The 24,222-nt window shown below is 37.7% G+C and overlaps 2 protein-coding genes across 5 annotated transcripts in view; one reads left to right on the top strand and one right to left on the bottom strand.

The window, feature by feature from the left end:
* Window positions 1-15,270, bottom strand: part of MTREX (Mtr4 exosome RNA helicase) — a 95,590-nt gene extending 80,320 nt beyond the window's left edge. For all 3 annotated transcript variants that reach the window (XM_081517786.1, XM_081517787.1, XM_081517788.1), the window contains exons 1-5: window positions 15,117-15,270; window positions 8,618-8,755; window positions 6,923-6,989; window positions 3,953-4,015; window positions 2,921-3,033 (exon numbers count right to left, since the gene is read on the bottom strand). In XM_081517786.1, the coding sequence (XP_081373912.1) occupies window positions 2,921-3,033; window positions 3,953-4,015; window positions 6,923-6,989; window positions 8,618-8,755; window positions 15,117-15,250 (515 nt within the window). In that variant the 5' untranslated portion in view covers window positions 15,251-15,270. The remainder of the gene's footprint in view (window positions 1-2,920; window positions 3,034-3,952; window positions 4,016-6,922; window positions 6,990-8,617; window positions 8,756-15,116) is intronic.
* A 313-nt stretch (window positions 15,271-15,583) lies between these two features.
* The window catches only part of DHX29 (DExH-box helicase 29), a 47,385-nt gene continuing 38,746 nt past the window's right edge, over window positions 15,584-24,222 (top strand). For both annotated transcript variants that reach the window (XM_081517784.1, XM_081517783.1), the window contains exons 1-2: window positions 15,584-15,875; window positions 23,356-23,429. In XM_081517784.1, the coding sequence (XP_081373910.1) occupies window positions 15,695-15,875; window positions 23,356-23,429 (255 nt within the window). In that variant the 5' untranslated portion in view covers window positions 15,584-15,694. The remainder of the gene's footprint in view (window positions 15,876-23,355; window positions 23,430-24,222) is intronic.

The raw sequence follows: 24,222 nt of genomic DNA, 5'->3' as shown, positions 1-24,222 counted from the left end.
GAGTAACAAGGACTGGGTTTATCTACCCATCTGCAACAACTGCAAAATAGGATAAAATATGTGAAACAATGATTTCAGATACTGAATAATCACACAGTAATCCCTGAAAAGAGGGAAGTAAATGACATAATCTCAGATTATTGTCCACAGAATTTCCAAGTCACAGTTCCAGGAGATGAACCTTGAAGGTTTCCCGAAGTTAGGCAGACTCTGCGAGTCTGAGGAAGCCATGGCAGCTACACTGCAGCTCAAAATAACCAGAGAGGAAAGAGGTAGACAAAGGGAAAGCTCTGAACATCTGAACATTCTGCTGTCTTCAAGTAAGTAATAATCAGTGAATAAGTGTTAGGAAACAACTTGAAGCAATGGGAAAAAACAACCAAATGGAGTGGAACTAAACAAATAATACAATCTTCAGAGCTGGGAGTAACTCAGGTTCCCACTAGCCATGGTGGAAAAATTCGTAATTCACAAGATACTGGCTAGAATACCAAGAAATATATTAAAAAGTAGAGAAAAGTAGTCTTAAGTTAAATGCTTCTCTAGTCCTGCCTAAAATCATAAAAGCCATGAAAGAACTACATTTCCAAGTAACTGTATCCAAGAACAACGCTCAAGAATATTAACAGAAATGCAAAAATAGTCATCACCCAAAAAGGTAAAATTCACAATGTCTTGTGAATTAAAAAAAAAATCAGGTAACCAAAGAAGCAGGCAAATACAACATATAATAAGGAGTAAAAATAAATAAATGAAAAGGCATCCAAAAATGAGACAGAAAACAGAATCAGTAAATGAGGACACAGAAAATTACCACTATAGTATAACTATAGTCTATATATTCAAGAAAACTGAGGAAAGATTAAATAGCATGCTTAAAAGAATTACTAAAAATATTAAAAGACACAAACCAAAATTTTAGCATGAAAAATCTAAATCTGAGCTGAAATAAACTTGATAGACTTAAAATCAAATTAGACATTGCAAAAAAAAAAAAGAATAAACTTAAAGCTGTCCAAAATGAAACACAGAAAATAAACAAAAAATAATAATAAGTATCAGTGAACTCTGAGACAACTTAAAATGACTAGTACAAGCTTAACTGAGGTCCTCTGACTACTAAAAAGGGGTACTACTTTAAGCAAAAAATAGTTGAAATTTTTCCAAATCTGATGAAAACAAACAAACCCACAATCTGAGAAGCCAAACAAATTCAAGCATAAGAACTATATGAAGAATTATGTAAAGTCACATCATAATTAAACTGCCAAAAGTCAGTGATGAAATTAAAAACAGCCAAACATCACATCAGAGCAGTATGTAAAGCAGCAGGAAAACACTGACTATAATGCAGGGAAAAGTCAATTAATTAAAACAGATCAGGAAATAACACAGATGAAAGTAATAGTAAGAAGGAACATTTAAACAGTTTTAAACTGTATTCTGTTGTTCAAGAAGCTGGATGAAAGTTAAGTAGACACATGGAAAACATTAAACACACATACAAATGAACTTCTAGCAAAGAAAACTATAAATGTCTCACTGAAAAGGATTAAGGACAGATTAGGTAATGCAGAAGCAAAGATTAATGAATCTGAAGATAGAGCATGAGAAAAGACCTGAAATGAAACACAGAAAAAATGAACACAGCATTAGTGAATCATGACCCATATTCATGATCGATAGGAAATTTACAGCACTAAATATCTATGTTAGAAAAGGAAAGGTCGGAAATCAATGACCTCACCTGCTTCCTCTAAAATACTAGAAAAAGATCAAATGAAGCCCAAAGTAATAAGAAAGGAAATAGAAAGTCTAAATTTACTTCTATTTACAAAAATCAAATAAAGAAAATTTAAACTTTTAAAGAGTATGGTAAGGAAGGTTATGGCCAACCTAGATAGCATATTTAAAAGCAGAGACATTACTTTGCCAACAAAAGTCCATCTAGTCAAGGCTATGGTTTTTCCAGTGGTCATGTATGGATGTGCAAGTTGGACGGTGAAGAAAGCTGAACGCCGAAGAATTGATGCTTTTGAACTGTGGTGTTGGAGAAGACTCTTGAGAGTCCCTTGGACTGCAAGGAGATCCAATCAATCCATCCTAAAAGAGATCAATCCTGGGTGTTCATTGGAAGGTCTGATGTTGAAGCTGAAACTCCAATACTTTGGCCACCTCATGCGAAGGGTTGACTCATTGGAAAAGACCCTAATGCTGGGTAGGATTGGGGGCGGGAGGAGAAGGGGGCGACAGAGGATGAGATGGTTGGATGGCATCACCAACTCGATGGACATGGGTTTGGGTAGACTTCGGGAGTTGGTGATGGACAGAGAGGCCTGGCATGCTGCAATTCATGGGGTCGCAAAGAGTCGGACAGGACTGAGCGACTGAACTGAAGAAACAAAGCTATCTTAAGATTTGATTCTAAAACTACAAAGAGAGCAAGAGAAGAAAAAAGGAACAGAGGGAAACTAAAAAAAACAGCCAGAAAACAATTAGCAAAATGTCAGTACATACACACTTACCAATAATAAAATGTAAATAGACTAATTCTCCAATCAAAAGACAGAATGGCTGAATGGATTAAAAAAAAACAAGATCCACCTATATGCTGCGTATAGGAGACTCACTTCAGATGTAGGACACACACACTCAAAAGTGAAGGAATGGAAAAAGATACTCCATGAAAACAGAAACCAAAAGAAAGTTTTGGTAGTTTGGTAGCTACACTTACCTAAGACAAAATAAACTTTAAAACTGTAACAACATACAAAGAAGGACATTACATAATGATAAAGGGGCCAGCCCAACAAGACGATATAGTATTCATAAACATTTATGCACCCAACACAAGAGCACTTAAACGTACACAGCAAATATTAACAGTCCTAAAATCCCATTTAAAAAGAAAGCTACTCACTCAGCGCAAACAGTTTTTCCTGCTGATGTATGTGCAGATACTAAAACAGACTGATTATTATCAACACACTGAATGGCTTCTCTTTGGAAAGCATCAAGAATGAATGGATATTCCTATAAAAAAAATTAATATATGTATGAAGATACCTTGCCACATCAGAGCATACTTAAAACCAAGCGATGCTACCCCCAGAAGCATTACAGAAGCATTTATGAGTCTATTTGGGAAACATTCCATCCACTAGAGAAAATTAGGAAGAATTAAAAAGAAAACTTTAACGAGACAGAATATAAGTTATTTCTGCTGTCTGATCTTTCAATTATTATATTATGCTTACACGTATACTAATTACAACACAACAATTATTACCATATATTAAGAACCTGCTTTATGGGAGGCACTGTGGAACACATTTCCCGCATATTAAACTCCACAGCAACTCCTAACATAGGTATAGTTTTCTTTTCCAGATGGGAACACTGAGAGTCTGAAAAGTCAAGTCCTCAATGAAGTTCACTCAGCAGAGGCAGAATAATGTATCTATCAGACTTTAAAAATTCAAGTTTACTGCACTGTACTGCCTTTTTTACTTAAAGAAAATGACTTGGAAAACTTACACTACTCTCTTATAGTCTATCAGGGATTCAAAATGCATTTAGTATCAGCATTAGAGTTTAAGTTTCATTAGAAGCTTGTTAGGCTCCAGAACTGTATGCAAAACATATTGTACATATGTATTTTTTTTCTCGAGAAAGATTGATACTTTTCATTAGATTCTTTGAAATGGCTGAGAATTATGCTTAAAAATCTTATCACATGATGCTTGGTCTTCAGTATGGTTGTTTACTGATTTGGTTCTCACCATATCTGACTTCAAGTGGAGGCTTCAGAGTGTGTATCTACATACACACACACACACACACACACACACACACAGGAGAATATAAAAATCTCATTTTAAAGTTTACCTTTACTATTTTTAGGAAAATAGACTCACAAAACTATACCAACTATACCGCTCAAGGTACAAACCTTTGCAGCTTTTCCAACTCGAGGTTTAAGTGGTAGATAATCTTCATCTGCAGGAAGTGCAACCTGATGTTTGAAAAAAAAATTTACCATTCAAGAATTGGTGCATTCAGAATACCATAATCAATGATGGTTTGAAAAATAAAGATGATGAACTAAAGTGTTGCTGACAGTCTTAGACACTACAAAATTAAATAACCATCTTCAAGAACAAGGCAAATGCAAATGTTACAACATTCAAAAACAGTGTTTACCTAATAGTTATGTAATCAAAAGCATTTAAGTCTACCTCCCAAAAGAAACTGTGTTTATTAAGGCCTAGGGCTTATCTCAGCTATCTTTGTATATTCTATATCAAATGTACTTCTTGACATTAACGAATGCTCAAAAAAGCTGAATGGACATAAAAAGGGATGCCACTATATGAAAGAAAACTATGTAGGATAAAGTATTCCCTGGAATAGCAAATTAATTTTCCTCTAGTGAAGATTAAGATCCGGAGAGCAGTTCACAATATATCTAAATTCCCAAGACTTAAGCCAAGTAGTGTATAAATAATCAACAAGGGCAAAGTAAGGTACACAAAGAAGTCAGAAATCATATCTAAGAGCAAAATTTCAACAAACAATTATGAGATAAGATTAGCTGTCTTAGAAATATTGAGAGATTATTGGCAAACTTGCAATTCAGTTGCAATCAAGATGATGTGTGCAGCATTTCAAAATGCAGTAAGTGGAACCTGACTATAATTAAGTGAAACAATAAATTATGAAACCTAATGAAAAATATCTAGTATAATGAATATTTTAAAAGAAATGTGACACTCTAAATGGAATCTATAAAGGGGTAGAATTTGGAAGCTAATCAGCACGCATTACAAAAGGGTAAATTTAGAAAGTGTTTTTATTAGTAAATGAATCTTTCTGGGGGATAGGAATAGTTTTCACCAATCTTTCCCTTAAGACTACACAGTCTCCTTTTATGACTCTAAGAAACTTCTAAGTAGTTTCTGATTCCCAGGTAGTTTGATAGTAACAGGATTACTTATCCATTAATTTTAGGATATGTCCTTCTTTTGCTACACTGTACCATGAGTGTGAAAGTGACTCTGTTCTAAAGAGCACAATCTCTGGCACACTGACAAAACCAAATTTCTGAATCTGAAAATCTTGGGACTAGATCCTTAATCATAGTGTGATCCAACTGTTTCACTTCCCTCACATCTCTCCTTGATACTCGCTATGACATGAACAAAAAACATTAACACAAAGCAATTAAGATTTTAACATCTCTGAGATTCAATAGCAACAACAACAACAAATTGTGTTTTCACATGTATGAAAATCAGTTTTATTTTCATTCTCTGAAAATACTGTGAGTAATACTAACATAAGACAGACAGGGAGAAGAGAAACCTACAGGGACTAAGGAGTCAGAAAAAAAGAAAACCAACAGAAAAATCAAAAATCAAATAGATTTAGCAATTAGTTATTGGTGATTTTTGCCAGAACAGTTTGAAAGACATGGAGAAAGAAGAAATCTAACTATAGTAGATTAAAAGATGACTGGAAGGCTAGGAAGTTGAGCAAGGATTTTCTAAGCAGAGCAATCAATAACACCTCTGAAAAGAAAGGACTATATATATAATTTTTTTTTTGTGGTGTTTCTCTTTATACTCAGTGAATAATAAAATGTGCCTGGCGTTCAAAAGATAGGTACTAAATGAATAACTACAATGGTGAAGAAGAAAAACAACACAGTGGTTAAAAGAAAAACATACAACAAAAGAGAAGCTTTTAAATATTCATATGCTGATAAGAAAGGGAAAACAGAAAAGGAAACACTAAAAACAGTCAAGGGAAAATGGAGTGATCCAAGTCTTTGTGGAGGCAGGATAAGATACGACCAAGAACACTGACAGAGCAACCCTCCTCAGCCTAAACAACGCAGTGCCTTTAAGGATGCCTTAGAGTGGATGTGACTCCAGCTTGGTATCTTTGAACCCCTAGATAAGGTAAAAGGTAAGGTAACCTGCTAAAAAAGTCAAAGGAGATAACAGAATGTAGGGTTTGAGGATAATCATGAAGGAGGACAGAAGGAACCTTTGACCTCCTGAGAGCTAAATTTGTGTTTGGCTTTTCTTTCTCATCTTTTTAAGACAACAGCTTCAAAGAGGGTCTCACGTAAGTGCTAAATGTATGATCTAATGGATATTATACCCACCAAACTAAGTGCTATTCTAAAGGAACATAAGGAAATTTCAATTAAAAACACAAGTATTTAAAAAAAAAAAGGCTCCACATCTACATCGAAAGCAGTTTTTGCTAATTTGGAATTATTCTGCTTATTCAATAAAGACTTCTAGTAAGACCCCCCAATTATGTGTAGTAATAACTCATCAGGTTACATGGTAAAGGCAAAGGGGCTTAATAGAAAGGACTAGTGTTACAGTTTCCTTATGTCCTTTGGGTTCATAAACTCTCAGGGATAAAGGGTTACTACAAGCTATCCGTGACCACCATCTTGTGGTAGAACAATGAAACTGCAATGTAACAGTTGTCAGAGCAAGATGAAAAAGCACAGGACCTATAAAACATCACTGTTACTTGACTTTAGGAGCATGGGAATGAACATGTACTAAATACCTACTCTGTGCTGGGTATTTTACCTAATTTTCTTACATAATCTTCACAATCCCATGATGTAAATCTTATTATTCTAAATTTACAAATTATAAAACTAACATCAGTTAAGAAATGTATCCAAGAATGTAGTTACGAAAAGCACTGCCAGTATCTGAGCTCAGGTCTGAATACAAAGCCCCAGCTCCTTCTACTAGACTATGCACTCTGGAGAAAAGCTACTTACTGTTTCCAAAGCCCTTAAGGCTAAACTGCTTGCTCATCAGACTAGATAATCCAAAGCAAAATCTCACTTATAACACCAACTTAATCATACACTGTTTGTGCTTACCTCATGTGTACACCCTTCGACAGTTTCAACTGACTGTACCTTGACTCTGGGCATCAGGTCAGCCAAACTTAAAAAAAATTATTAAAATTACATTAAAACATTGATAAATTACTGAGAATTATATAGGCTGAGAATTCAAAATGATCAGCTAGCATCTCTTATTTCAAATACAAAACAAAGAGACTCCAAGTAATTATTCAAAGAATTATGTTAACTTAGTTTCAGTGACTATTTTAAATAAAAAGTACCTCTACAAAGCATTATCATTACTTTAAAACACAAAGATGCTTATAAAATCCATTACATGATAGAAAGTATAAAATAAACTAGTCTAATACAGATGTTGCTATAATTTATAAGTGTTCCCTCATCTCATCAGAATCCTAGGTTTTATTCATCTAGGTTCTCTGTTTAGACTCTCATCTAGGTTCTCTGTTTAGGACATGACTATGGATAAATTAAAGGAAAATAGATGTATTTCTGCACAAGATTTATTATCCTCTCATTGACTGTACTTTTGATTTTTACTTTAAATCAATAACCACACTTTGGGTAAAACTCAAGGGTAACTACAAGACGCAACAATGATTTTAAATTATCAATATTATTTTGTAACCTATTCCATTAACTTGGACAAACAGTGCATCTTAAATGTTTCAGGGACACATCTATCACCACCTATAGTACCTACTTTTGCTAGTTACAACAACAGCTAACTGGTTAAAAAAACAAATAAACAAAAAAAATCATTGGAGTAAATTTTCCATTGTAGTGCCAAGGTAGAATTCGGCAAACAAGGAGGGAAAAGCAAAGCAAAGTCAGGATCATCATAACAATAGGAAACAGGTCAACCTAAGAAACGAGCATCAATATCTAGAAAGTTTCAACTTTTGAAATGAGAGAAACATCAACTATTTCAGCCTCAGATATCCATGGGTCTCCCTCATTGATAGTAGTCTTAAGATTCATAGCCACTCTACTGCTGCATGCAAGAGTGAAAATCTAATTCCTCCTAATGCTCCTTCTCAAGTCAGTTTTATTCTTTCCTTTTATCCCACACTTCCAGTGATCCTCTTCTTGAGACATTAACAAATAAATGAAATGTGTCATTTCTTCTTTTTAAAAAATCAGGCTTCAGGACTTCCATGGTGGTCCAGTCGGTGAAGAATCCACCTGCAGATGCAGGGGACACAGGTTCGACCCCTGGTCTGGGTAGATCCCACATGCCATGGAGCAACTAAGCCTGTGCACTACAACTACTGAGCCCGTGTGCTGCAACTCCTGAAGCCCGAGCACCTACAGCCCTTGCTCCTCAACAAGAGCAGCCACTGCCATGAGAAGCCAGTGCACTGCAATGAAGAGTAGCCCCTACTCCAACAACTAGAGAAAGCCCACACCCAGCAACAAAGATCTTATGCAGACCAAAAAAAAAAAAAAAAAATCAAGCTTCAAGATTCTTTCTTAAAATTGGATTCAAAAATATTAAAAATCTTTCTTTTCTATACTGTTTTCCATTTCCCTAAACACAGATAAACACTCTAGTTACATGTTTATTTGAGTATATAAAGAATATTTACCTTCATTTCTCTAATTCAACAAATACATTCCTAAAGTAACAATATATAAGCAACTTTCAAAACTTCACGTTAACTACCTATCCCGAGTTACCAACATTTATGATAGTGGAAATACTACCTTAAATCTTCAGTTATTGACTCTTCCACCCTGGGTTTCTTTCCAAAAATAGGTTCATCAGTACCCTCGAAATCTGCATCTCTCTTGTTTTTTCCAACATTAGTTGACTCTGATTGTAATTTACCATCAAAACATTTTCTGAAAAGTGAACAGGTTAGAATGAGTTCTGAAACAGCACTTGTAACTTTAAGGGCAACTTCGTATAATATTATCCTTGTATAATATACACTATTACCAGAAAAAGTCACACAAATAGATGTTACAAATCAAAACTGGCTAAAGCCCACAATACTCTAATTTTAACTAATAAAACAGACAGTAAAGAGTCTGCCAGCAATGCAGGGGACTCGGGTTCGATCCCTGGGTTGGGAAGATCCCCTGGTGAAGAAAATGGCAACCCACTCCTATAATCTTGCCTGGAAAATCCCCCGGATGGAGGAGCCTGACAGGTACAGTCCATGGGGTTGCAAAGAGTCTGACACGACTGAGCGACTTCACTTTCACTCCTTTTTCATTTCATATTTTCTTGGAAATTGTTTTCCAAATATTTTGCCAACTCACATTATCATATTAACATAACTACTAACACAATATTCTTAAAAGTTATAAAACACCATTATACATTTACATGAGCACTTTCAACAAACATTTAACGCTTTGGAGAAGGCAATGGCACCCCACTCCAGTACTCTTGCCTGGAAAATCCCATGGATGGAGGAGCCTGGTAGGCCACAGTCCATGGGGTCGCTAAGAGTCGGACACGACTGAGCGACTTCACTTTCACTTTTCCCTTTCATGCACTGGAGAAGAAAATGGCAACCCACTCCAGTATTCTTGCCTGGAGAATCCCAGGGACGGCGGAGCCTGGTGGGCTGCCGTCTATGGGGTCGCACAGAGTCGGACACGACTGAAGCGACTTAGCAGCAGCAGCGATGGCATAATATCAATATTTTGGAGAAAATAATTTTATGTGGTTGGATTTACTGGTTAAAAGTAGTGACAATCAACAATGCTTGGTAGATTGGACATCCATAGGGTAATTAAATCTGACCCTTCTGCTCATTTACACAAAAATCAATATAGATACTAGATCTAATTGTAAAAGGCAAAAACAACAAAGCCTCTAGAAGATAAAACAGGAAAACTATCTTTATGTTTTATTAAACAGGACATAAAATTATTAATCAAAAAGCAATTCTGATGAATTGGACTGCATTGAAACTAAGAGCTTCTGTAAATCAAAAGGTACTATTAAGAGAGGAAAGAGGTGGGGAGAGAGGTGGGAGCGGGGTTCAGGATGGGGGACACATGTACACCCACGTCTGATTCATGTCAATGTATGGCAAAAACCACTACAATACTGTAAAGTAATTAGCCTCCAATTAAAATAAATTAATTACTTTAAAAAAAAAAGAGGAAAGACAAAGTGGGAGAAAACACACATATAACTAACAAAAGGCATATATATCTAAAATACTGGAAGACTACAAATTTAAAAAGATAACCCAATTTAAGAATGAGCAAAAGACTAGAACAGGCACTTTATAAGAGGATATCCAAATCACCAATAAGCATATGAAAAGCAGCTCAGAAACCATTAACTACAGGAAAATGGAAATTAGACTATACAGTATCACTGGCTCTTAAATTTTTGATCTCAGAATCCTTTTCCAGTCTAAAAGTTATTCAGTATTCCAAGGAATTTTGTTTATGTAGTCATATCTATTGATATTTACCATATCAACTATTAAAACTGAAAAAATTAAAAAAAAAAAAACTGAAAAAATTTTAAGTTTATTCATTTTAAAATGGCATAATTATTAGAAGTTAGGGCTTCCCTAATGGCTCAGTGGGTAAGGAATCCGCCTGCAATACAAGAGACACAGAAGACGTGGGTTCAATCCCTAGATGCGGAAGATCACCTGGAGAATGAAATGGCAACCCACTCCAGTATTTTTGCCTGGAAAATCCCATCAACAAAGGAGCCTGGCAGGTTAGAGTCCATGGGGTGGCAAAGAGTTGGACAAGACTGAGCACAAGGCAATACTTAGGCATAACCTATTAGAAGTTAACATAAATAACATTTTTGACAGAAAATAAGTATTTTCCCAAAAAGATTAAAATGAGAATAATGGCACTGTTTTCTATTATTCCAAGTCCCTTTAATGTCTAGCTTAACAGAAGACTGCTGGACTCTTATCTATTTCAACTTGTGATATGGTTTTTCACTTAAGTATATGAAGAAAAAATCCAGTCTCATATAGTTGAAAACGAGCAGACTTTTCAGATAACTGGGAATATTCCTCTGACCCCACATCAAAACTTAATCATACTTTGAAAAGTAGTGCTAGAGCTACAGTCAAGAATTTTACAATGTTGAGCAAAAGCTAGACACAAAATAACATATATGAATCCATTTACATTATATCTACAAACAGGAAAAAAAAAAAGTAACACATTTGGTTATCATGTTAGTCACTTTTCTGGGGGAAAAAGAGGAGGGATTTCTACAATATTCTATTTTTCATCCCAAATGGGGTTACATTGGCATGTTCACTTTACAAAAATTTGTCCCATGACTTCCACACCTTGCTTACATATGTTTTATTTCAATAAAAAAGTTTTTTTTTTAAAGAGCCAATGAATACTAGTATTGATCTAAATGCTATAATCTTTCTACAACAAAGTTTATTCTTTGATGCTTAGCAAAACCTGAAATATGTAAAACTCTCAATTTAGTGGAATAGGTATTCATAGTTATCCCACATCACTTACATGAATCTCCTTTGGACAAGCCATTAATACCTTTGGCCTTCAGTAAAAGAAGACATTTAAATGATAATTATGATTCCTCTAATTCTAACATTTTATTATTCGGTCTGAATTAGTAAGCATCAACCAAACTACTGTAATAAAAACCTACTAGCAGATGATGATAACTATAAAACAAAGAAATATAGTTGCTATACCTTTGAGAACCTTAAAACCTAACTTTATAGTGGAATATTTTCCTTCAGAAGAGTTCCATTATTCTTCAATATTGTATTCTTATCTGAACAACTGAATCTGAAGCTAATCAAGTCTCTACATCAGTACTGTTTAAGATATATACATGCAATTACCGACGTAACTTTAAATTTCTAGTAACCATATTAGAAGTTTCAAAAGAAGCCAATTTTAATATATTTCATTTAACTTCAAATATACTACAAATTAAAATTTCAATATATGAAAATAAAAATGAACTACTGGATATTTTTTATTTCAAGTCATCAAAATACAGTGTATATTTTCAATTTACAGCACATCTCAATTCTGACTAGCTACATTTAAGTGCTCAACAGTTACAGGCAGGTAGCAGCTATTACTGCAATCTCCCCTTTTCTGTGTTTTTGCTTTCCAAGGCTTCAGTTACCCTGGGTCAACTGAGGTCCAAAAATATTAAATGGAAAATTAATATTTTCAATTTTTAAACTGGATACCTTCCTGAGCAGCACGCTGAAACCTTGTGCATTCCTGCTCCATCCCACATGGGACGTGAATCATCCCTATGCCCACAGCATCCAGTTTGTTAGTCACTTAGTGGCTGTCTAAGTTCTCAGCTCACTGAAGTGTTATGGCAGTGCTTATGTTTAAGTAATTCTTGTTTTACTCAATAATGGTCCCAAACTCCAAAAGCAGTGATGTTGGCAATTTTGAGAGCCAAAGAGAAGCTGTCAAGTGCTTACTTTAAGTGAAAAGGTGAAAGTTCTTCACATATATTGATATAATTATTTTATTATTAATAATTTTAATCTCTCACCATGCCTAATTTATAAATTATGCTTTCATAGAGAGTATTACGGAAAAAAAAATACTACATACATGTTTTGGTACTCTCCAAGGTTCCAGACATCCACTGGAGCTCCTGGAACCTATCTCACTCAGATAAGGGGTTGTTCAGTTGCTAAGCCATGTCCCCGTGGACTGCAGCATGCTAGGCTTCCCTGTCCTTCACCATCTCCTGGAGTTTGCTCAAACTCATGTCCATTGATTCGGTGATGCTATCCAACCATCTCACTCTCTGTCGGGGCTTTCTCCTCCAGATAAGGGGAGGGGATTACTATACATTGGATAGTTCAGCTCTAGATATAAGGACAGTTTATGGTAAGTAATTGAGGATAGAGAAGCTAGTTAAATGATAGTATAAGAGCAATCTCAGGATGTGGGAAACTATACAGGACAAATGAGCTGGTTTCTCCTCTCATCTACACTTCCAGAAGAAATCAACAGCATAAGGAAAACAGAGACTTGTAAAATAAAGGACTTCGGGAATATAACAAGTGCTTCTCAGGTAGTGCTAGTGGTAAAGAATCCACCTGCCAATCCAGGAGACATAAGAGACTTGGGTTCAATCCCTGGGTGGGGAAGATCCCCTGGAGAGCAGGGCAACCCACTTCAGTATTCTTGCCTGGAGAAACCCATGGACAGAGGAGCCTGGTGGGCTATAGTCCATTGGGTCTCAAAGAGTTGGACGTGGCTTAGCAACTGAGCACGCATGCATGCATCTTCATAACATCATAGCTGCCCATTCAAACTACAGAAATTAATTATTTCTGTTTGGAAAAACACAAAAATCATCTGTCCTTCCTCATGTTCCCTGAAAAGTTATCCAAAACTACTAAACCCTCTAACTTAATGAGAGAGAAAGGTTATTTTTTTTTCCTCCTTTCTGTCATTCTTTCTTACGTGTGACACTTCACATTCTTTGATTGTTCTGATGTCCCTCTAATCTCTGTCATGTGTATGAAAACTACACATTCCCAGAGAAATCTTCACTTCAAACAATACCAATTCAAATAACATACAGATATATACCTTTAGTTCTGGTATTACTTCAAATCCAAATTAAAACTGCCCAATGGATACTTCAATACAGATACACTATCATCACTTCACTTTGCCTTGAGCCAAATTAATTTCCAAATCAAAACCACCTATAAATTTCCCTATTTTTCTTCTTCCTGACATCCAAATTCAAAACATCTCTTTTGAACCCCTTTCCATTGTTCTCCTTAAATTAAGCCTGTCAATTTTTTCCTTTACAACATTTCTTTTTCCTTCCTTCTGTCATCTCCTGAGCTGAAGTCCTTACAGTCTCATAATTAGACAATTTAAATACTTTTTAATTTACTTTTACTATCAGTGCCTTTCCTCTTTAAACGTATCTACAAACACTACCAAATTAATTTTTCTAAACTAACACTCTTCTTCTCCAGTTACCAAGTTACATGTGCACCACCCCCACTGGGTTTTTTTAAAATAAAATCAAAAGTCATCTGCTTGCTATTCAAGGCCCCTCATAATCTAAAACCAATTTATATCCTCTGCCTTATCTCTTGTAGTCCTAAGCAAACACTTCTTCTAGGCCAATCCGTGCTAACAACAACAAAAAAATTTCAGCATCAATAAGGAATCATTTCCTCAACTTAGGATAGCTTCTTTCATGTAAGGCTCTCTGGACACCACAAACAGATACCACTTTTCTGCACTTTAATAGCACTTCACTGTACATACAGCTTATTATATTCCAATCACCTACTAACTCTTTAAAATATGTATCTGTTCCACTTCCTTACTTCAAATAAACATTCCTTGAAAGCAAAAATTATGTTTAACTTAACTCAAGCATCTACTGGGTATCTTCCTCCAACGTCAAGAGTAAATTTTGTTCATTATTAAGGAATCATCCTATTTTAATTGACGTTTCAAGGACCAGTAATTTTTTAAGTTTTTCTTAATGAAATCAAAGAAAGCCAGCGTCTAAGAATCCAATATATGCTAAGCACTGTTAGGCGCTTTACACATACTATCTCATTTAATCTTCACCAAAACCCTAGTGGTTGGCGCTACCACCTCATTATGGGCAAGAAAACTCCAGCTTGGAGACTGAATTTCTCTTCCTTCTGCTGCTATTTGCCCTGTCCTCTCCAAGTCACATTTTCTAAGCCTCTTAACCTTTTACTCAACTGGTGATTCGTTCCGTGTATTAAAGGCTCTGTGCCCAGTTCGTTCTGGTGCTGCGGATGCAGAAGCTAAGAAATAGCTAAGAAATAGCTGCCATGCCCTCACGACCCCACGGGTAGACTCAGGCAGGAGCAGAGTCAGGCCTCACGCCGGCGTCAGGGAATTGCAGGGCCAGGAGCCCACGCTGCCTGCGACCACCGGGAATAGCTGCCATGCCCTCACGACCTCACGGGTAGACTCAGGCAGAAGCAGAGTCAGGCCTTACGCCGGCGTCAGGGAATTGCAGGGCCAGGAGCCCACGCTGCCTGCGATCACCGGGAAACGCCAAGACCCAGCTTCCCCAAACCAACATTCTTCCGCCCTCTTCAGCATTTTTCTCAACCCCCTTCACTTCCCTACTCCAATCATGTACACCCTACATCCACCCCACTTCTCGAGGTCTTCAAAAAACAGTACGATTTTCTCCCTTCAACACTGGGGTCATCTTCCTTACCCGGCCTTTTCTGCAGACCCTGGCGGCCCCTTCCATTTCCCCTTCTCCTTTTCCTTGTCTTTTTTGGCTCCAGGAGCCGTGGTCGAGTCGTCCTCGAACACGCTGAAGAGCTCATCCCCGAAAGCGTCAGCCATCTTCCGAAGCTGCGAGACCCAATTTCCCTCCTACCCACAATGCTCTGCGACCGCACCGAACGTGACGACAGGGAGGCTAGGAGAATCCTCAACGGGGGCCCGCGGGTGACAAAATTAGTGGAGTTACACAGTCGCCGAGACTTCTTCCCCGCTTCCTTTTTCTCCTCTGATCTTTCCTTTCCCACTGGTGGAGGAACAGCTCCGTAGCTAAGAAGGGAGGTCGGCCAGGATTCCCGGCACGCCGCAGACACCTGGGGGGGGAGAGGAGGCGGGGTCTTGGTGAGCCCGACCAATTACGAAGCAGCGGTCGTCCAGGCCCGAGAAGCCCGGATTGAGGGCGCAAGGTGGCGGCGTGGGACCGGGGGAATGTGAAGATCTCTTGGAGGCCGTGCGGGAGTGGTACCGGCAGCTGGACAGGGAGGGGTCTTCTGCCAGAGCTACAACATGGGCGGCAAGAACAAGAAACACAAGACGCCGGGGGCCGCGGCGGTCCGGGCTGCCGTGTCTGCTTCCAGAGCCAAATCCGCCGAGGCCGGAGCTGCCGGGGAGGCCCAAAACAAGAAGCCTGTGTCCAGGCCGGCCCCAGCCGCCGCTGCCAGCACCAGGGAGCCCCGGGTCAAGCAAGGTATGAACGGTCAGGCCCCGGACTCCTCCGGAGCCTCAACTACCAGTCCCGAGGGAGAAGCTTTCACACATGGACAGACCCTCGATCTTAAAATTTATTTCACACCCAGAGCTACTGTCTCCCCATCTGGTAGCCTTGTTTTTTAGATTTGTGTAGGCTGTTCGGGCCTCCAGAGTTCCGACGGTAGCGTTCCCCCCCTAACCTCCATTTGCCCTGAGAAGAAACAAAAATTTGCATTAGCTCTCGTTTCTGCAGGGATCAGTCTTGAGCCGCCCTCTAAACTAGCGAGGCGAATGCAGAGTAGTGTGTGGAGTTGTTAACCTCCCAGAGCCAGACCCTTTTTCTCCTTGCTTCTCAGACCATTTTCAGCCACGATGTAGCGTTTCCACGTGTTATGGGAAAATCAATACTTAATAAGAATTTCAGCGCTTACACCCCGAATATGGGTATAATCTGTTGTAAAAATTATTAGCGATCTTTACCGCAGCAATGCATTTTTGCTTCTTACGCATTTTAGTTTGATAACTCATTCTGGCTGCAGATCAACAGGCCTCTACCACAGCTGATTTCAAAAGGACAATTACACGCTGTTTTTTCTGCTTAGCGTGTTTGCTTGTTCTTACAGAAATATTCGTCCAACAAATATATATTGAAAACCTCCGTGTATGGGATGAGCAAAATAGATAAATCACCACTCTTGGAGCTTGCCAGTCTAATGGCAGAAGTAGTTAACACAAGCATTGCTTTATGATTGTTAAGTGCCGCTAAGAAAGAGAATTTTACAGGGTAGTCTGATTTTTACTGGGAAAAAGGAGGAGTATTGGATGGTGTCTTTGAATAAGTGATGGTATTGGGGGGTGGATTGGTATTAACTCCATGAAAAATGGGGGGAATAGTATTTCTGTGTAGGAAGGAACACTACATGTTGAGTCAGGAAAGAGCATGGGCCTTTGAGATACTCAGAATGTAAACACTGCCTGAGGAGGAAAGGAGATGAGACTGAAGTAGGCAGGTAACAAACTTTCACTTAGAAGATGAATAATAATGGTTTGTCCTGCAACTTATCATAATATTTTAACTACAGAATTGCTATCCCTGCAATTAGAAATGCTTAGTTTTTTTTCTTGACGATTCTGTGGCACTTTTACTCTGACTCAGCCTCTTTCTTTTTGTGCTATTCCTCTGAATTCTTTGAACTTTCTAATAGTCATTTGTTGTATTCTTTGTCTTCCCAGTCCCCCAAACCCAAAATGTGACAATTACTGAACGAGTCAGTCTTAAAGTATGATTCCCTCTCCAGCCCTTCCAGAAGAACTCATCTACTTCCGTTACTTCTATCTTTTCCTTTGTAGGTGACTCCTCAATCAGCATGTCCAGTCGTGATCTCTATTCCAAGCTCAAGTCAGCCATTTCTACATTGACTTGGAGATTTGGCCCTATTTTGCAAGCATGTCAAATTTAATAACATGGCTAATTACTCTCTTCCCAACTAGCTTCTCCTGTGACTTCTTTGTTTCTGTTTTTCCATATTCCTCTTTATTCAATGTCAGTAGTTATTTTTTTATGCTTTCCTTTCTTCTTCACATCCAGTCAGTTCTCAAGCTCCATGTAGTCTTTGTTTATTTGTCTTCCATGTATGCCCTTTTTCACTTTTGGTTTATACTATTCACACCTCATTTTAGGCACTCATGAGTTCTGGAGTATGAGAACAGCCTTCTAATGGATCTCCCTAGCTGTGTTCTTTTTTCCTCCTCCCGTCTGTCCTGCATAAAGTATTGGATTGATCTTCAGAGCTACTGCATTGGTCATATCACTTCCAAATTTTTTCTACAGCATTTTTACTGACATTGTGATAAAGTACAAACCATTCAGCTTGTATCTAAGACCCCCCCTTTCTGGCCTTTTTACTAGTTCCTGTATTGTGTGTGTATGCTCTGTCACGTCCAACTCTTTGTGAGCCTATGGACTATAGCCCATCAGGCTTCTCTGTCCGTGGCATTTTTCAGGCAAGAATACTGGAGTGGGTTACCATTTCCTCCTCCAGGAGATCTTCCCAACCCAGGATTGAACCCAGGTCTCTTGCATCTCCTGCTTTGCAGGCAGATTCTTTACTACTGAGCCACCAGGGAAACTAATTCTGATATTCACCTATAACATTTTCTGTGTGTTTTCACTGCTCCAAATTCAGCTGTTGGCTTTCTGCCTCCTTGTGTTTATTCTTGCCATTTTCTCTTATGGAATGGCATCTATCCCTAACACTATCTGCCAAAATCTTGTAATACCCACCCTGGATATCAGCTACTTTTTAAATTCTTCCTATCTCCACAGCTCATGTATCATTGTTGTTTGAATCATTCTTTTTGATATTTAGATCTGAGGAATTACACATTTTATCTGTCCTACAAAATTATAGGAGGTAGGAACAGTTTCGTGGATATGTATTAATATCCCTCAGTCTCTACTCAAATGCTCTGAATATAGTCATCCAAAAAGTTTCTTGGACAAGTGACAAGGAAAAATTCAGAGAAATTATTAAGACCAAGAAATCAAGAGAACATGAAAGGTTATCTACCAAATTTGTAGAGAATTTTATGTAACCATAAATCAATATCTATATATATGCTGCTGCTGCTAAGTCGCTTCAGTCATGTCCGACTCTGTGCAACCCCATAGACGGCAGCCCACCAGGCTCCCCCGTCGCTGGGATTCTCCAGGCAAGAACACTGGAGTTGGTTGCCATTTCCTTCTCCAATGCATGAAAGTGAAAAGGGAAAGTGAAGTCACTCAGTCATGTCTGACTCTTCTCGACCCCATGGGCTGCAGCCTACCAGGCTCCTCTGTCCATGGGATTTTCCAGGCAAGAGTACTGGAGTGGGGTGCCATTGCCTTCTCCGAACAGATAAATAAAATGTTGCAATGTGATTGCCACATGATTTTGTTTTCTTTTTTCTGTTTGGATATTTTTATATTATATATATAATAGGCTTACTTGGAAGAAAAAGAAAAAATACACAGAAAAAATTATCTCTAAACTCTTTTTTGTTCCTAATGTAAATGTAAGTATTTTACTCCCCTTCCATCTCTCTCTGTCTTTTCAAACAATTTGAAGAATTGTACATAGCATATGTCCTCAAAATTGAACTCTCATCTGCAGGTAGAAATTGACAGAATAGTTCTTGGCACAGTTCTGGGTGTTCGTCCACTTTTGTTTTTTCATTTCTTTTGTTCATCAAATAATTCTTGAAGAGCTGCTATGTGCCAGGCAAGATTTTAGGTACAGAAGATACGTAAGAACAGAACAGACTGAGATTACTGCTTATGTTACTGAAGGTTGGTGGAGGCCACTTACAACCATAAGGCTTGTGTTTGTGAAAATTCTTAAACCTAGTTGAGACTTAAAATCTTAAGAGGGAAATAAGACAAGGGGACTGATGTCTTGAATAAATTCATGAAAGCCATTATAAATATTTTTTAGGGTCACCAAAATAAAATAGAAAAAGTGCCATCAAAGAAACAGTGTCTTGGTAAAGAATAAATCAGGTGGTGGGGTCTGTTTTGATTTAGAACAGAGATGGCTTTTCTGAGGAAACCTGCTGAGATGATTTGTAGCAACCAGCTATTACATCTGGAGACAGAGTGAGGCTTAGGGAACAAAGGTGAAGGCCCTAAGGTGGGAACTTGAAATGAAACAGGAAGACAAAGTCTGGGTGGGTGGAGTGAAAGAGTGAGGGCTGGTGTTGGTATTAAATGGGGAAAAGACCTTAGCTAGGATTAGTCAGGTAGTTATGGCACTGTGGACTTCCTGAGACACCCAGACTGCTTCGATTATGTCAGCTGCTGCTGCTGCTGCTAAGTCACCTCAGTTCTCATTTATTCCCCAGATACTCTGTAGTTCCCCTTTATAGCTTACTTGGATAATTAGTTGCTTAATTCATCAGAATAGCACTGTGAGGACAAGACTGAGTGTTATTCCTGACTGGATCTCTTGGCTGATTTGGATGCTCTTGCAGATGTGTGCTGTTGGTCAGAAGGGAGCCAGAGTGCCTCATTCCACCTGTCACCAGCATCAGCATCTCACAGTGAATGCCTCAGTGATGGTAGATTGTTACAATCACTGTATGATGTAAAATGCAATACTGTGTAAAAGGAATATATTCTAAGAGTATTGGGCAACAGGAAACTGATTCTGGCTGATGCCTCTTTTTCCTCACTGAGTCATCTTGAGGAAATCACTTAGTTTTTCTGTGCTTCAGCTTTAATAAGTATTTCTGAGAGCCAGTTACATAAGTTCCATTGTCCATGTATAGTCATAAATTGAAATCCTTAGTGCATTTGACTTGAAGATACGTACTGCACACTAACTTCCTTGCTAAGTCGCTTCAGTCGTGCCCGACTCTGTGTGACCCCATCAACGGCAGCCCGTCAGGCTCCGCCATCCCTGGGATTCTCCAGGCAAGAACACTGGAGTGGGTTGCCATTTCCTTCTCCAGTGCGTGGAAATGAAAAGTGAAAGTGAAGCCGCTCAGTCGTGTCAGACTCTTCGTGACCCCATGGACTGCAGCCCACCAGGCTCCCCCGTTCTGGGATTCTCCAGGCAAGAACACTGGAGTGGGTTGCCATTTCCTTCTCCAATGCATGAAAGTGAAAAGTCCAGTCAAATTTCCAATAACTCCCTTCTTCTGAAACAAAACCAAAACTTGGAGAAGGGTTTCTAAACAGCAAAAAAGGTAACTGTCATACATCTTATGCAGATTACTTGGCCAAAGAATGGGGACCATTTTTATTCCATGGCCTGTTGACTTAGGATTGTATTTGAAAATAGGGTTACTCATGTCCAAGTTTCGGTATCTATTTTCTTCTGGTGCCATCACTTTTTCTTAGGTAACAGATTAGAATTTGAGACTGGGGAGCTGTTAGGTTTCCATTCTGAAAGTTGGCTGGCTGACAGGAGAGGAGACCAAATTAAAAGAGTCTCAGAGAATTGGGTAGGCTCTGCAAGCCTCTTGGCACAATAATGGATATTCATAATAAATATTACATCATGAAATGCTTTGAATTTTGCTTATTGTAGTATTAGTATGGCAGGAAGTCTAAATACATTTTAGAAGGATTTCTGTCAAATTGTTTTAAAATGCATCTGAAATTTTGGAGTTTTTATTCGTACTGATTAAAAATCATTTGTTAGCATGTTTTAGGAAGAATTTGAAAATGAAAGGGCCTCACTGGTTAACTTAATTTAATTGGTAATATCCCTGGCATGATCTCATTATTACTTCAGTTTCTCAGAGTATTGATTAAAATGAAAGCACACCATTTTCAGAGACCCTGACTGACACCCAGAGAATGCACAGCAGTATGAATGTCCATTCCTCTCTTGATGTTATGGGGACTTAGATCTTCTTTTATTTGCCCTCTGGAAGTTTGCAGTATAAACTGACCTCAAGCAAGTGATGTGATTGGATGTTTTAGGTGCAATGATTGGAGGAGACAAATGAGAACTGACTGAAATCGTCAGTTCACTAAAAAACAAAACCAATCCAGAAACTCCTGATGGTCCAGTAAATAGAACTTGGTATTTTCACTGCTAAGTTCAATTACTGGTTAGGGAACTAAGATCCTGCAAGTGGTGTGGCACTGCCAAAACAAGAAAGAAAACAAAAGTTACTAAAGGAATTTACAATCTTACCTCTGTCAGTAACACGTCAACCTTGAACTGTTTCTCAGTATTATCTTGGTAATGAAACAGCTATCTGTAGAAAAGGTTAATGGTTGGGTGCAGGGGGGTGCCTCTGCATGAGTTTAGGGACTGATTAGTATGCTAAATTTGTGAGTGAATTCACTACAACTGGTAAGACCCCCAGAAATGATTAAAGATTGCTGATATGTACTCTATGACCATTGACATTAGTTTATGAACAAGGTTACTAGGATTAAGGTAAAGTCTGAGACTAAAAGATGAGGAAAACCATACTATACCAGAATTCTTACTATCTTTTAACATATTTACTAGTGTCTTAAAATGAACAACCCGGTGTAAGTCAATAGAGACTAAAATCCTTGAATTTAAAATTATAACAAGCAACTCTTTAATGTTTAGGTTTCTCTAAGTGAAAAAAATTCTTGTTTTAAGATTTATAAAAGCAGAGTAACTAGGTTTTGTACGATCCTAGGATTATTTTTATATAGCTGTGGTTCTCAAAAGTGTGCTCAGGGGATCCTGGGGAATTATTGAGACCTTTCTAGCCAAGGTTTAATGAGATCAAACTATATTCATAATTAAAATGTTAATTGTCATTTTCGTTTATATTTTCTCACTAGTGTATGGTGACTACTTAATGTATGATGTTACAGAAGATTAAATGCAGAAGCTAGACATTAAGAGATTTGCAAAAGTAGAAAACAGCTTTTTTATCTAGTAAACACTTTTCATAAAAGTATTACTTATTTTAACACATAGTAAAATTGATTTTCAATGAATTAATGTTTTTAAATTTTTCTCTTTTATCAATATGTGATAAATATCACTATTATAACCCACATAAACAAAAAGTACTTGGGATCTTCAGTAATTTTAGAGAAGGAGATCATGAGACCAAAGTTTGAAAATAAAATTTATTCCTTCCTGATTAGTCAGTTAGAAGACTGATAACATATAGTATTTCTATTGACTGGAACAGACTTGACAGCTGTAGTGGATTCAGTAGTGTTCACTCAAATGTTCATGTCTACCTGGAACCTCAGAATGTGATCTTTTTTGGAAAAAAGATCATTGCAGATACAATTGGGTAAGGATCTCGAGATGAAATCATCCTGGATTCAGGGAGAACCCTAAGCCCAGTGACTAGGGTCCAGAGAAAGGAGAGGGAGATTTGGACACAGAGAAAAGGAATAAGGCCATGTAAAGGCCCATTTTAGGAGTGAGACAGACAAGCCAGGAAACACCTGGGATTGCCAGAAGCAGCAAGAATTACCTACAGCTGTGAGATGAAGTATGGTCCTACTGACACCTTAATTTTGGACTTCTAGCCTCCAAAATTGTGAGAGAATGTTTCTGTATATTCAGCCACCAAGTCCATGATAATTTGTTTCAGCAGCCTTGGACACTGATACAGCAAACTTGTACTCAGCAGGAGACATGATAGGTTCTCCCACTTCCTTTTTCCTTAGGAGTGCTTTCTCTTCAAAGTTACCCATCTTCTCTGCCAGGAATCAAATATCCTCTAAGAGGTCTTCCTTCAGCTAAGTGCTGAAGCATTTGCACTCTGTGAGAAACTAGTTAACCTAGAGAATGCTAAACAGTAAAATGTTTTCGAAAATTTAGCAATATTGCTGACTTCTGGATTGGGTTATTTAGTAAAGTGGAAAAGAAAGAGTTGAGATCAAATATTTAGTATTTAGTGATCTTTAGACAAAAGTTAAAATAGTGAAATGGATAGTAATCATTAAATTACCTTGACTATTTATTGTCTATTATGTACAGGTCCGAAAATTTACAGTTTTAATTCTGCAAATGATTCTGGTGGTCCTGCAAATCTGGATAAATCTATTTTGAAAGTGAGTACTCATGTTTTGAGTTATTTCAAGAAAGGTTACTTTTAAAAAAAAATCTGTACTCTTAAATGTAAGCAAATGATGGTATATTTTAAATTTTTGTAAATAGTACAATAATTCCTCATCTATACTAAATAAAAAGTAAATCATACTTTTTATGATAAAAAGTAAATGATAAAAGTACTTTTATGATAAAAGTAAATCATCTGTTGAGAGCTTCTAAGAAATTAAGGAAGAGCTGGGTAAGGTCCAAACTTCTAACACACATCCCTTCAGATCTGACTTGGCATACCTTTCCAGCCTTCTCCATTACTCTTCTCCAGTTAAAATTTTAGTTCACATCTCATTGTTCCCCTAAATCCCATATGATTTCATGACTCCAGGCTTTTGTCCATAGGCTTTCTGGTTAGAAAGCTCTACTTCCCCTTCTTATGTCTTCTTAATAACGACATGCTGGGTTATAGTTTCTTTTCATATACGTTTCTTGTGCTAAACTGAATTCCTGAAGTATGTTTTTGTGCATTGCTCATAGTGAGCATTCATTAAAGATGTGACCAAAGGAAGATACATTTGAGGGTAGATGGTTTTGTGATCTTAGGTTAAGTATATTGAAACAACAGAAGATAAAATGGCCAGTAGAAAAAAATTGAAGACAAACAGTGGAAGCTAAAATAGTTTGTGTAATCTAATATTACAATTTATATTAATATAAGTTTTTACTTTACTTGATTTGCCCCTCTTTTAGCATCACATCCATTCTTTCAGGCAGTGTGCTTAGGTTGCTTTATATTAAGGC

Source organism: Giraffa tippelskirchi, chromosome 8 (assembly GCF_054371585.1).
Source record: "Giraffa tippelskirchi isolate mGirTip1 chromosome 8, T2T-mGirTip1v1.2.pri, whole genome shotgun sequence".
NCBI lineage: Eukaryota > Metazoa > Chordata > Mammalia > Artiodactyla > Giraffidae > Giraffa > Giraffa tippelskirchi.
The sequence above is the reverse complement of the archived record's forward strand: the minus strand, read 5'-3'. Positions and strand labels throughout refer to the sequence as shown.